Source organism: Gymnodraco acuticeps, unplaced genomic scaffold (assembly GCF_902827175.1).
Source record: "Gymnodraco acuticeps unplaced genomic scaffold, fGymAcu1.1, whole genome shotgun sequence".
Classification (NCBI taxonomy): domain Eukaryota; kingdom Metazoa; phylum Chordata; class Actinopteri; order Perciformes; family Bathydraconidae; genus Gymnodraco; species Gymnodraco acuticeps.
This window is the reverse complement of record NW_022990441.1, coordinates 234,512-247,742: the sequence shown is the minus strand read 5'-3', so window position 1 is coordinate 247,742 and position 13,231 is coordinate 234,512. Positions and strand designations below refer to the sequence as shown.

General features: G+C 41.5%; 1 protein-coding gene across 5 annotated transcripts in view; it reads right to left on the bottom strand.

The window, feature by feature from the left end:
* The window catches only part of LOC117552140 (cytoplasmic dynein 2 heavy chain 1), a 150,713-nt gene that overhangs the window by 122,811 nt on the left and 14,671 nt on the right, over window positions 1-13,231 (bottom strand). For all 5 annotated transcript variants that reach the window (XM_034225393.1, XM_034225397.1, XM_034225396.1 and 2 more), the window contains exons 24-39: window positions 12,660-12,865; window positions 12,012-12,167; window positions 11,794-11,908; window positions 11,220-11,390; window positions 10,122-10,280; window positions 6,804-6,872; window positions 6,494-6,648; window positions 6,032-6,165; window positions 5,722-5,838; window positions 5,464-5,576; window positions 5,186-5,299; window positions 4,871-5,021; window positions 2,588-2,793; window positions 1,425-1,607; window positions 1,062-1,244; window positions 647-870 (exon numbers count right to left, since the gene is read on the bottom strand). In XM_034225393.1, the coding sequence (XP_034081284.1) occupies window positions 647-870; window positions 1,062-1,244; window positions 1,425-1,607; window positions 2,588-2,793; window positions 4,871-5,021; window positions 5,186-5,299; window positions 5,464-5,576; window positions 5,722-5,838; window positions 6,032-6,165; window positions 6,494-6,648; window positions 6,804-6,872; window positions 10,122-10,280; window positions 11,220-11,390; window positions 11,794-11,908; window positions 12,012-12,167; window positions 12,660-12,865 (2,456 nt within the window). The remainder of the gene's footprint in view (window positions 1-646; window positions 871-1,061; window positions 1,245-1,424; window positions 1,608-2,587; window positions 2,794-4,870; window positions 5,022-5,185; window positions 5,300-5,463; window positions 5,577-5,721; window positions 5,839-6,031; window positions 6,166-6,493; window positions 6,649-6,803; window positions 6,873-10,121; window positions 10,281-11,219; window positions 11,391-11,793; window positions 11,909-12,011; window positions 12,168-12,659; window positions 12,866-13,231) is intronic.

Sequence of the window (13,231 nt, the reverse complement as noted above, 5' to 3'; positions counted from 1 at the left end):
GTGCATTGCTCCCTATGGCAGGATAATCCTAATATTATCATGAAGTGTGTGGTGCGCCATTATTTTCAAATCTTGTAAGATGTTCTTGTATAGATACAATACATCTGTTCCTCCTAATGTGCGATGAAACCTGACTTTATGTTTTAAATGGCTTAAGATCTTACGGCCCGTCCACACGGCGGCGTGCGTTGAAGCTTCAACGCTTCTGCCCATTCACTTTGAATGGGGTGACGTCACGCTTTGCCGAACTGCATTGTGGTTCCGTCGCTTCGCTTTGCTCGCATTGCTCGCTTCAAAAGTTGAGCAATGTTCAACTTTTGAAGCTTCGACGGAAGCGTCAGCCAATCAAATCATATGCCAGTACAAGCTCTAGCCAATCAAACCGCGTGCTTGTGTGTCCGGGGCGTGAGATTCATGTGATTGGTTGTTGGTCGAGTTTCAGACACACCCACCGGCAAACTTCAACGCACGCCGCCGGTCCACACAGATTTAAAGACCAGATTGGTGACACGGTTCACAATACCATCTACATAATCAATACTCTGTACTGTTGATATATATTTCTTGTCTATTTATGAAAAAGAATATCCCAACATCATCCAACCTCAACCTCCAATTAAACCAAAAAAAGACCAACAATTTCTACCTTGCCAGGTTGAAGATAGCAACCAGTTTGCGTCCCAGCACTTCTCCGCTTTTGAAGCCCTCGGAGTAGAGGATGACCTCAGCGATGAGCTCATTGTCTGGCCGGCTCATGGCCACGGGCCTGAACAGTTGCTTCAGGTTGTCTGGAAGCTTCTGTCTGCCTCCATAGCCTTTTCCTGCCGGGTTTAATGTTATAAACACCCCTGAGTTTGGGTCCAATTCCACCTGAAGGATAAAGAGAAGGAGAACACGTTATTCACATTGTTGTTTATTCGACATTGTGATAGCTTCATTGATTGCTTCATGATAAATGACGTGACCATCTTGGTTCCTAAAGACAGATAGTGTGCGTGAGAGATAGTAAGTCATTTTTTAGCATCTGAAATATTTGTCTGAATCTGTTCTTATTTTCTGACCTCCTTCCCGAGCAGTTCACATGAGTTCTTGTGATGTTTGAGGGAGTCTTGAATGGCCTGAATCTGCATGGAAACTGCAGACAACACTGCCTCCTCTAAGCGGTTGAATTCGTCAAAGCAGCCCCACGCTCCACACTTCACCAAGCCCACGAAGATCCGACCCATTGACTTCACGTCGATGCCCTGAAACACAGATGAATGTAAAACTGGAAAAGACACCTTCTCATGTGTTCTCAATTACCATTCTTGTTGGTGTGTTATTAAAAAGGAAATACATGTAGATATGTATGACATTTATAGCATACTTTTGTAATTTAGGCTGAGATGTTAACCCTGTATATATTCTCTACGAACTCTTCATACCTCATCACAGTTGAACACCAGCACTTGGCGTCCGAACAGCCCCCCCAGGGCTTTGACCGACTCCGTTTTGCCCGTGCCAGCAGGCCCATAGGGGTTCCCCCCAAGTCCCATCATCATGGCCTGGGTCAGAGTCAGGTAGCACTTATCAGTCAGCGGGGTGTGCACCAGCTTGGCCGCATTCCCCTGGGAGACACGAGAGGTAGGGTGGAGAAGAAAGTGAGCATTACAGAGAGAAATCAAGTGACACAAAAAACACAGTGAGATAGAAATAACGATATGGTGAGTGAGGGAAGAGTGGAAAGGGATAAAAGAAGGGGGGCAGAATTCACTGGAGGAGAAAGGCAAACAGACAGATGATGGATTGAAAAAGGAAGGAATTATAAAACAAATGATAACAGGCAGAGAATGAAAATGAGTGAGACTGTGAGTCTTGCTTGTGTTATCTTGAAGATTCTGCAGAGGGGGAATAAAGCAAGGTATCTTCAGTGCTCTTCATCTCTGCATAAACAGTGCCCCCCAAAGGTGAAAGATAGGAAGTGGAGCTTTATATCTGTAACCAAACATATTTAGTGAAACCCTGAACAAAGTTCTTTAATTGATAGTGATCACCAATCACCGTTTAAACAAGATTTTTAGATTTTTTTAGATTACTACATTAATGATTAAAGAACTTTATATGTATTAATCAATGTATAACTATGGACTGGGTTAGGTAAAGCGTGAATGGGTACACTGACACGAGTATGGTACAGTTTGTACAGTTGGCAGTATGTCTTTTCAGAGTTTATGCTTTAGCGCTCCTTATATGTATTTGATGAGGAATTGCAGTAAGAATATTTAAATTATGCGCACAGTATTTGTTTATAGCGGGTGTCACAGAAGGCTGAAATGTGCATCGTGAATGTGAATCAGAGAATTAGCAAGTCAATATGAAATAAAATTGATCAATTAGTCAATTTAATTAGAGAGGCTTCCTGCTTTCCTCTCTTTCAAGACATTGCAGATTGAATACTAATCAAGCTGATATCTACTCATTAAAGTAACAGCTAACTGATCAAAAGTTAAGTCTCAAAAAAGCTTAACTGCAGCCCGGGAAACATCAAGTTGTGTCCATTTGGTGAAATACAAAGAGTGTATACAGTTGTATGTACATGCCAACGAACCTGGTATTCATATGTGTAGCTGAATTGTGCGTCCACCATATGTATAAGGCAGCCTTTGTCTGTTCCCATGTAGAAGCGGAGCTGCTTCTTCCAGGCCCAGGCATCAGTGCTGGTCACCCCTGCCTGGTTCAGTTGCTTCACCACACTGATGTTGTGAATAATATCCAGAATCAACGCCTTCAGCTTCAACTGCAGGACACTGGACTCTGTACAGGAAGACATGTCAGAATATCAGGATGGTGGAATTGGTAAAAAGATACAATTAACCAACTTGATTTTAAATGCTGTGGATAGATGGATGGAGTTCATTGTAAGCTGACGGAGTGGCAGTAGCTTTTATGTTATCGTAAAATCAGCGTCTCTACAGTTGTAAGGGAAGCTGTTTCAAGTCGTAATGCAGAACAGTTACTATTGTTGAGGACAACAGGACCTGTCTCTATAAACTAACGTACATTTCAGGGAAATGATTCATCTGGAAAGTCAATATTACAAACTGGATAAACCGTCAAAATATAGGGGCGTCCCATTCAAAGACAGGGTCCCAACTGTGGCCCTTTCCTGCATGTCGTCTCCTCTCTCCCCCCCCCCCCCCCTATCGGTCAATATGTATTTTCTCTCCAATAAAGGCAAAACCAAAAAAATGTATCTTGAAGAAAATTGTGATTGGTACTCTGAACCATTAAATTCCCTCTGTAAATTTAAAAATAGAATAATGTTACGGCTGATAAATAAATGTAAAATAAAAATACTAAATAATTAAATACAAAAGAATATTAGATAAAGTTTGTTGTGGATATCTTTGTGCTCATCCAAACTCAATATGTTTATTTATGCATACAAATATGCAAAAGTCAAAATGACAAGTCTAATGGCCAATATCAAATCAAGTGAATTGTGTTCTACTGCCAGTCTCCAGCAAAAGTAGGAGTATTTTATATGCAAGATTTATGGCTTGGAACTTTGAATCATAAATCTTCACTGTGCTTTTTCACGTACAGCTCAAGTTGGGATTGCATACCGTAAATTACACAGGATAGATGTAATAGGTACGCGCTTTGAATGCTTTGTATGTTCAGTAGAAATGCCTCAGTGATGTCAGCCCAGGAAGCATTAAAATACCTTGCCAAATGAACACCATCTTGTCTTGTCTGTGTGCCAAAGGGAAGTTCACTCACACTCCCCACCATGGTTTATGGCCCATTCGTGTAGATTGGGTAATTAGATTATCCTTCTTGCCATTACTTTAGTCACTTAAATCAATACTGCCACTCCAAAGCCTCTTCAGCCTACCTGGTTGTTTTAGGAAGTCAGTCATTTAAAGAGATGTTATCATGAAAGTGGGCTTTATTTCAAGCGTGGAGGGTTGAATGCAAGACAGGCGGAACACAAACCATTTTATCGACAAATATTCTAACCTTCATCACCGCGCACTGCTGAAATACTTTATAATTATGTCAGAAAAGTTTAAAAAATCAAACTAACCGATGAGAAAAATGTGCTACCAGTCACACATGGTGCGAGTGAAACAAGCACTGTTATCATAGATACGTTTTCATGACACAGAAATTTGGAATTTGGTAGCAATGTACCGTGAAATGATGCCACTACCAGAGTTATGTAAGAGCTTTTCATCTCATGCATGAATAAGAAACCTTGATTTGAATTCAAAAGTCCTTTTTACAAATTCAAGTTCTGTAAAAAAAAACTCTGCTGTCATGTTTGATGTAGCTTTATATCCAGCCCTGAGACATTAAATGAGCCTGCCAGCGGCTGCATCTGCCCCTCTGCAGCCTCTCTAGTCCTATCAACAGATTCACACAAGAGCATGATCCTTCAGTCCTAAGTAACAACCCAAGATGCTGATCAGAGCTAAATCATTACCAACACATGAGGGAGTCTGATAGTGGAACAAAAGGCAAGTGGGAAGTCACAAGTGTTTATAGAGATTGGCAATTTGGGGAGATTAGTATCAACAGGAATGTGATTAGCAAACAAATATAGCAAATATAAAAGGGGGTTGAAGAACAGAACAATACCCTGAACATTATTTAGCATGTCTGAGTTTGTATTTTTATCACAGATGTTTAAACATCTTGATTTTGAATGACTTCTTAAATTATGGACATTCAAGAATATGGTAAGAGGGTTGCAGCCAATCCCTGCAAGTAACTTGGAAAGCTACAGTTAATGTCTTGCAAGGCAATACATTGAAGTGACCCCTGTCTTAGAACCAGGACACACATACATTCACTAATGCATACAGACAAGCAGAGACAGTAGTACCTGAATTAGCTTGATCATCAGAGCTGGTGTCCACCGTAGTGTAGTGTTCTAATTTGGCACTGAGCTCCAGCTCCAGCTGCTGCAAATTCTGCTCTTTTAGAGCTCTTTCCACATCTTCAGTGAATTGAATTTGCTCAGCCAGACACAGAATCTAAACCAAAAAAAAATATGGTTCAGACACTTGACACTGATATGATGCTTTAAAGGACAGTTCAGTTATTTAATATCGTGGGTCACATATTACTGACACTGTGCCTCTCATCTTGAGTAAAGTATTGGGGTTGGTTGGGGTTAGGTGTGTGTGTGTGTGTGTACCTGTGACGGGTAGCGTGAGGGGTCCACGTTCCCTTTCTTCCCTGCTGACAGACATTCATACAGCAGGTGCTTCAGAGTCTCCTTCATTTCCACAGACAGCTCACTTAGCCACATCTAGGAAGGAGTGCAAAGTAAACAACCACAAACAATAATTTCATTAAAACATCAATACAGTATGCTCGATTTCGAAGGAACATAAACATGCAAAGCTGAAGAGTCTGCAACCTATTATCTATCTCCTACATACAACACAGAACATCAATTCACATAGACTTTACCTCCACGAGGCTGGAGATGCGTACTAGGTTTCTGAGAGGCACGGTTTCTCCTTCCAAAGAACACATGGCCACAATGTGCTGACACTGCTCATCAAACACAACACTGTGGATGCCTACGAGGATAACACACACACCAATTATCTTCACTGTCAGGATATGCTATGATACAAGCAATACAAGGGGGAGAGACGAGCAGAGGAAAGGAAAACCGAAAAGAGGAGAAAATAATGAAGAAGGACAAAACAAAACAGATGTGACCTGCAAAGAGTTTCTTGAGGTGTGACTGGATTACAGTTGGGTTGGTTGCCTGACCGAGAATCTCTAACAGATCATCATCTCCTATGAAATAGAACCGTGGGAAGGCAGAGCGCTTTTCCTGCGAAAAACACACGATAAAAAGAGTTGTGATTCCTACCATTAATGTGGTAAATATGTAGTCTTTGCATGAAAAACTGCACGTGTGCGTGTGTGTGTGTGTGTGGTGTGTGTGTGTGTGTGTGTGTGTGTGTGTGTGTGTGTGTGTGTGTGTGGTGTGTGTGTGTGTGTGTGTGTGTGTGTGTGTGTGTACCCTCCAGGAACTCATTGAGTGACTTCTGGCAGCGCTGCAGCTGATCCAGTATGGTGACCAGAGAGTTTCTGATGCCAGCCCTTGAGCTCAAAGAAACAACTCTGTTGTCCCTCTGAATGTCAGACATGATAGACCTGTAACACATATGGAGGCAGTTTTGTTATTGAATGTGCATGAAACACCTGTCATACAATTTCCATTGGTCAATTTGTTCCAGGAAAAAATAAAATTATCCAATCGTTATATTGAATATCAGCCATAATAATCAGAAACTAAAATTAAATAAATTAAAAACATGTTCTCTCGAGCAGTATAGGATATGGAATGAAACAAAGCTTACATTTGAGGATGTGTATATTCATATATATATATATATATATACATGGGGTAGATAATGCTTCATTTCAGAACTTCTGGGTGTGGGCAGTGTGCTTGGTATTCATTGGTAAACATTTGAGGTACCTGAAGTCTTCATCAACACGTTTGAAGCGCGCCTCCTCCCGGGGCAATGCCCCTCGCCCAAAGATGGGCTCCAGATAAACCCAGCGCCTCTGGATGGCATTCAGACTCAGCAGGTACTCGTCTAAGTCTGAGAGCCGGACCTCCCACAGACTGACCTGGACACACACACAGTTAATACAGGAGTAGTGGTTATTGCTGCTTCATTAAGGATTTTTAAACCTTTAAATATGGGTGAACAACAACACTTTTTGCATACGTAATACGAAGTGCTTGAAGGTTATAAAGTATTCATAGATTTTATTGAGCTGACCTTGTCTTGGAAGCTGCGGTAGTAGGGGGAGTCTTTCAGAGACTGCAGCAGGCAGCGGTTATCTCCCACCTGGATGGGCACAGAGCGGTGATAAAGCCAGTGCTAATCCCTTACATTTATTTCGAAGGGGTCAGTAGATATTCACGCCTGTCTCTATTTTATCTACCAAGTGGTCACTTTAATTGATATGCCCGGAACAATGATTATCAAAAAATAAATACTTATGATAAGGATGATTCCGACAGTTATAGCCACCTTTCAAATGACCAAATGTTTTAATATGCATTGCTCTGCATGCAGACTTTACTTTTTTATATCATCTTAATAAAAAGCATTATGTGTGTCCTCATTAACCTCCAAAGAAGCAGATATTGTCTCTTTCACAACCCTCTTGGCCCGTCGCAGGATTCTTCTCAACTGGAAGTCCAAACATCCTCCCTCTATTTCTACCTGGCTAACAGATGTGATGTTCTTTCTTAAGCTTGAAAAAATTAAGTATTCCTTAAGGGGCTCCAATGAAAAATTTGTCTCAAAGTGGCAACCGTTCATATCTTTTTTTAATGCCCTACAAAAGCTCCCCTCAGATGAGGAACTATAACTTAGTACTGGCATAAACAATACATTGCCCTGTATAGGAGGTCATGATGTGGTCCAGGCAATTTGCACATTTTTGTAATTCTATCTCATTATTTTATTTTATCTTAATAATACATTTAATTTATATAGCGCTTCTCATCTGCCAAGACAAATCTCGAAGTGCTTAACAACAAAGGATACTAATACACTTTGATAGATTAAACAAATAATTGTAATAATAATAAGAAATAAAAAAATAAAATATAAAATATAAAATAAAGTACAAAAATAAAAGTCGGTGATAGCGATAAAAAAAAAAAAAAAAAAAAAAAAAATGGCAGTACTCCAGGTGTACCATGCTCAAAGTTTATTGGAAGGCCTGCCGAAAGAAAAGGGTCTTAAGGCCGGTTTTGAAGACCTCGGTGGAAGGGGCAGATCTCAGCTGATCTGGGAGGGAGTTCCAGAGGCGCGGGGCGAATGAGCAGAAGGCTCGGTCTCCCATTGTTCGGAGACGTGTGCGGGGGATGTAAAGAAGAGGAGCGTGGCTGGAGCGGAGAGAGCGGGTAGATGTCTGGGTATGGATGAGGTCACAGAGGTATTTTGGGCTTTGTCCATTCAGGGCTTTGTACGTGAGGAGCAGAACCTTAAACTGGATCCTGTAGTGGACCGGGAGCCAGTGTAGTTTTGCAAGTATGGGGGTTATGTGTGCGGACCTTTTTGTACCGGTGAGAACTCTGGCTGTGCTGTTCTGGACAAGTTGCAAGCGGTTGATGGATTTGGCTGGGAGACCGGAGAGGAGTGCATTGCAATAGTCTAGTCTTGAGAAGACGAGTGCATGAACCAGTTTTTTGATGTCATCAGTTGAGAGTGAGGGCTTCAGTCGGGAAATGTTTTTCAGGTGAAAGAAGGAGGTCTTGGTGATATGTTTGATGTGGGCTTGGAAAGACAGAGTGGGGTCAAACCTTACACCGAGGTTGGTGACAACGAAGGAGATAGGAATGAGCTGACCATCAAGGGAGGGGCTGATGTTGGCCTTGGCAAGCTGGTCAGTGGTGCCTATCAGGATTGCCTCCGTCTTGCTGCTGTTGAGCTGAAGGTAGTTGGTGGTCATCCAGGAGCGGATGTCTTCCAGGCAGGTGTTTAGTGTTTGGATAGTGGTGGTATTGGGTTGTGTTTTGATGTAGACCTGAGTGTCGTCGGCATAGCAGTGGAAGTTGATGTTATGTTGTCTGATGATATGACCCAGAGGTAATAGATAGATTAAAAACAGGATCGGCCCCAGCACTGAGCCCTGTGGGACCCCGCATGTCATTGCGGTGTCGTCAGACCTGGAACCCCCCAGAGACACGTGGTACTTCCGGTTGGTGAGGTAGCTTGAGAACCACTTCAGAGCCGTGTCCGTCACCCTGGTGTAGGTCTCGAGGCGGTGGAGGAGGATGGTATGGTCCACTGTGTCGAAAGCCGCACTCAGGTCAAGAAGGACCAGGATGCTGGGTGACCCAGAGTCGGCTGCCATCAGTAGGTCGACCTTCTCAAGTACTTTGGCAAGGAACGGGAGGTTGGAGATAGGTCTGTAGTTGGAGAGGAGTTCTCGGTCGATATTTGTTTTTTTTTAAAAGTGGGGTGACAACTGCTGTTTTGAAATGGACAGTTTCTTGTTCATTTACTGTATTGATTTGATTCATTCATTTTATTTTTACCATCAAACCATCTTATGTCCGACATGATACCCACACAGCCACACAAGTTTCTTAAGGAAAGGCACTCAGAGACAAGGCACACATGCGCTTCAGAAGTTTTTTGGAAGTTAATTAAACAGTATCCTGGTGCTGAGGAATCCCTCGGTTGGCCATATCAGGCAGGTGGAGAGCAGTTAGAGGAAATGAAGGTCTAATAAAAAGTAACACTCAGTCATTTTGGTCGATGCAATCAGCTTTGTACAAGTTGGTTATTGTCAAACTGTGGTTAATAAAACTTTAACCAACTGCAATAAAATGTAATTAAGTCAACTGATTAAACATTTGTGTCTACAGCTAACCATGATTCTGTGTGATGTGACGGCTGTCGCCTCTCCGGTCCTGTGTATCCTGTTATGTAAATAAGCTGTGTGGTTGCTTCAACGTGAGTGGCTACCAACTCCTGGTTCCGCCCCCGAAGATACTGATTGGAGCACGCCAACCTCCAATCCCCGTGCCATCCCATCTGAGCTACAAAGCCTGGGGACAGCTATCACTCAGGAGGCTCTGTTGCAATCAGACACCTCACACATCTTGCTCCTATGTGGACAAGTCAAACGTATGCTAGTAGATTGTATTTGACTCTTCTGAACTGTGTTTAGTTATGTATTTAGAGTAGCGTGTGGTGATATGTGTTTAGCGTAGCGTGTTCTGTTATGTGTTTGGAGTAGCGTGTTTTGATTCCCCTTTTGTTAGCTGCGTTTACCTGCAGCCTCCTTCCAATCAGTGTTGACTGGAAGTGATCTCAGGTGTGTCAACTAGGCTCATTTTTAGAATCCTCTTTCTGTTTCTAGCAGTAGATTTGCGCCCTTTTAGCTCCTTTGTTTGTTTTGTTTCATCTTGTTGTACACATTCATTGTTTATTTAAACCCTATTATAATTCTTACCAAATCCATTCTGGTGTGTGTTGTTTTCCTCTACCCTAGAGGGGGACGTAACAGTGACAATAGCACAAAGCGTGCGTTTTGTGTGTATAAAGTATGCATTTGTTTGTTTTGGTGTGTACCTGGTTGACTATATCCTTCCAGTCCTTGATGAGGGTGAGTGTGCGCTTGCTGCTGTCTCTGTACTCCGTCAGGTTGAAGGTAGCTGCAGCTCCCCACAGATCCAGCTCCCTCAGTGCTTCTCTGATCGTTACTTCTGCCTGAGCGCGACTGTTCAGGTCCTTAATGCAAAAACACATATTCAAACACACACAGGCACACACACACTACTTTCAATACATTTAGTAAAAACAGTACATGGCATCATCGAGGATCCACCGGTATTACTCCTCTGGGCTGGTGAGCAAGAACTTGTACCTCAGATCACCCGTGTACCCTGTAAAGTTTTTGGGCCCTGATAATCTTGGATTTGAGGAAACTTGGCATATGATGATATAAGAATTCATTGTACAAGTGTATCTTTACTAAAATCAACCTTATTATATATATTGTTACTGCATTTAACTTTGAATACACCTAATAAGAAAACTGCAATTATCAGTTATTATTATTTTTGATGTGGCACCAAAACACTATAAGGAGGTCTGATTTATGGAAAGTATCTGAGTCCAAGATATCAGTGTTTTCAGATTAGTTAAATAATATGTTTACACAAACACAATAGCAAGATTTCTTACTTTAAATAAGGATTTGTTAAAAAAAAACTAAGAAATGCTAATATTTCATGTGCATACCAAACTCTTAATGATCTACTGAATGTGTCTGTAAACCTGTTTGGTCATAACCACTTCCTGTACAAATATTATAAGTGCAAATTCTTATCTGCTGTTGCCCCGGTGTCCAAAGTCAGGTATGGCATTAAGGAACACCTTTGATGCAGTTGTTCTTTTTTGTTCATGTGATTCAAAACTATTAATGTATAAAGTATATATATTGGATTGGTTTGAATAACCATATTTTAATTGAATTGAAGGGATGTATTGCATCGGGCACATTCTCAATATCAAATGACTGGCATCAGGGGTAAAAAAAACAACTTGATAAGGATATCCCTAAAATAGATCAAAAAAAGTATGAACAATTTAAAGACATCTGTGTCCGTAGAGACGTGCATGCCTCCACCGTTATGTATATACATTAGCTTGAGTGTGTGTGCATACCTTAAGCTCCAAGGCCTTTTCAACAATGGTATTTGCCACATTGAGGAGGTCATTAAAGACGAGTCTCTCTAGCGTTGTCCCTCTGGGAAGGCCAAGCAAACGGAACATGTCCAACCAATGGTCCTGGGACAGGTGCTCCCCGCGCACATACTTCAACACCGGGACCATGTTCTAGACACGCAGGGGGAAAATAGTGGAAATAGAAGTATATAGTTATAACATTTATGCATTAAAAAAAAATATGATTTTTGCGCTTGCACAATATATATCGCATAAGTCTGATTGGCATTTTCTAAAATAAAAAATGAATGTATTCTTTCCAAAAAAGAAACTCTTTTGAATTTAGAGATTTGTGTCCTATTACAACATTTTAACACTTTTGTATGAGCGGACAAATGGCTGATTATTCCGTTTATTGCCTAAAACTCATTATAGAGTGTAATACACACCACAGCCTGTAGGCCCCGCTCAAGGGTTTTGCTTGAGATGTGTAGTATTGTTCTTCTAAACTAAATGTACACAAAGTGGAAAGAAGATTATAATATGTTATTCCACCGACTGCCCTCCTGTCTACCTTGTATTTGTCCACTTCTCCTTGCAGTTTAACAGACATGGCAGTAGGCTGTTCCAGCTTCCTAAGTCTGTCCTGCCACGTAAAGAGAAATTCCTCAAACACATACGTCTTACTCCTGAAAAACAACAGAAACATAGATATTAAGACACAACCGACACAGGTAAGTGAGTTCAGAAGATTTAGATCAACCTAAAGCAGGATTAAACTTGACCCCCCACCTGAATGTGATCCAGTCCTCCTGGGCCTTTTCTGTAAAGCCTTGCTGCCACTCCTCATACAGACCCCACATCTGGCTATACTCCTCCATGTCTCTTTTTGTTTCTTCTGCCAGAGAGAAATCTGGAGTCCCCAGGTCAAAAGAGGTACAGTCCTCACTGAGGAGAGGAGAGGAGAGGAGAGAAGATAGATGCACACTTGTAATGTTCTTAAATGTATTAAAAGCTGACAGAAATTACTAAAACTGTAGATTTAGGAAAACACAAGTATGGTTTTACGGAAGTTCTAGTCCGGGGCTGTAGTGTAATTGTGAGGAGGCGATGAATAATATAGTATTTCAAGTGTTTTTAAGTCAGTGTGAATCAGTACAAATACTGAGTAGCTTCAATCGAAAAATCTATCTATAAAGATAATAGAAACAAGAACAACTAAAGACATTACAAATTAAATTGCGATGCTGTTTCATGTTGACCACCAAACGTTTATAGTGTATCTGAATTATTAGGCAGATTTATGGCACACATCATAATCACATTTGATCTAACCACAGCGTATTGTATTAAATAATTATCCAGGCAATGAACATCCTATCAGCCATCCCAACGCAATAAAGAAACCACTCGAAACTCGGCATATTCAAAGTAACTTACAGCAGTTTACTGCGCACAAGCTCTAGCTCCTGGAACTCTTGCTGCTTGTCCCTGATGGTCTGCAGGCAGGCAAGAAGGGCATCGTGATCACCACTCTCAAGAATCTCGTCTTTAGGCTTCAGCTGGTTCCAGCGGGCCTTAAAGCGCTCCAGATCCGCCCTGTAGGCGTCGATACGACCAGTAGCGTTACTTCTCATCACCTCCACCTGAGGGAGAAACAGGGAAAGAGAAAGCAATGAGTGTAGGAACATGGTGTAAATAAAGAAAAGAAAGACAGGCAGGAGGATAAATAAAGAGACTATATAAGACGTAGCAGAAAGCTGTTGTTACAGAACATTTGGGATGAAACGTTTTTAAACCCAACATGTGTACAATGTTCAGTTTCTCTGGTTTCTGTGGCTGCAAGGGGGTGCAGTCGTCTTTCAATAGGAAGGTTGTGGGTATGATCCCAGCCCTGTGCAGTCAACCTGTTGATGTATCCTGATGGCATGGCCAAGGGTGTGTGAATGTGTTGTGTGATTGTTAGCTTACATGAGCAAGATGGTGTATTGCTCTGTATGAATGAGGTGTAA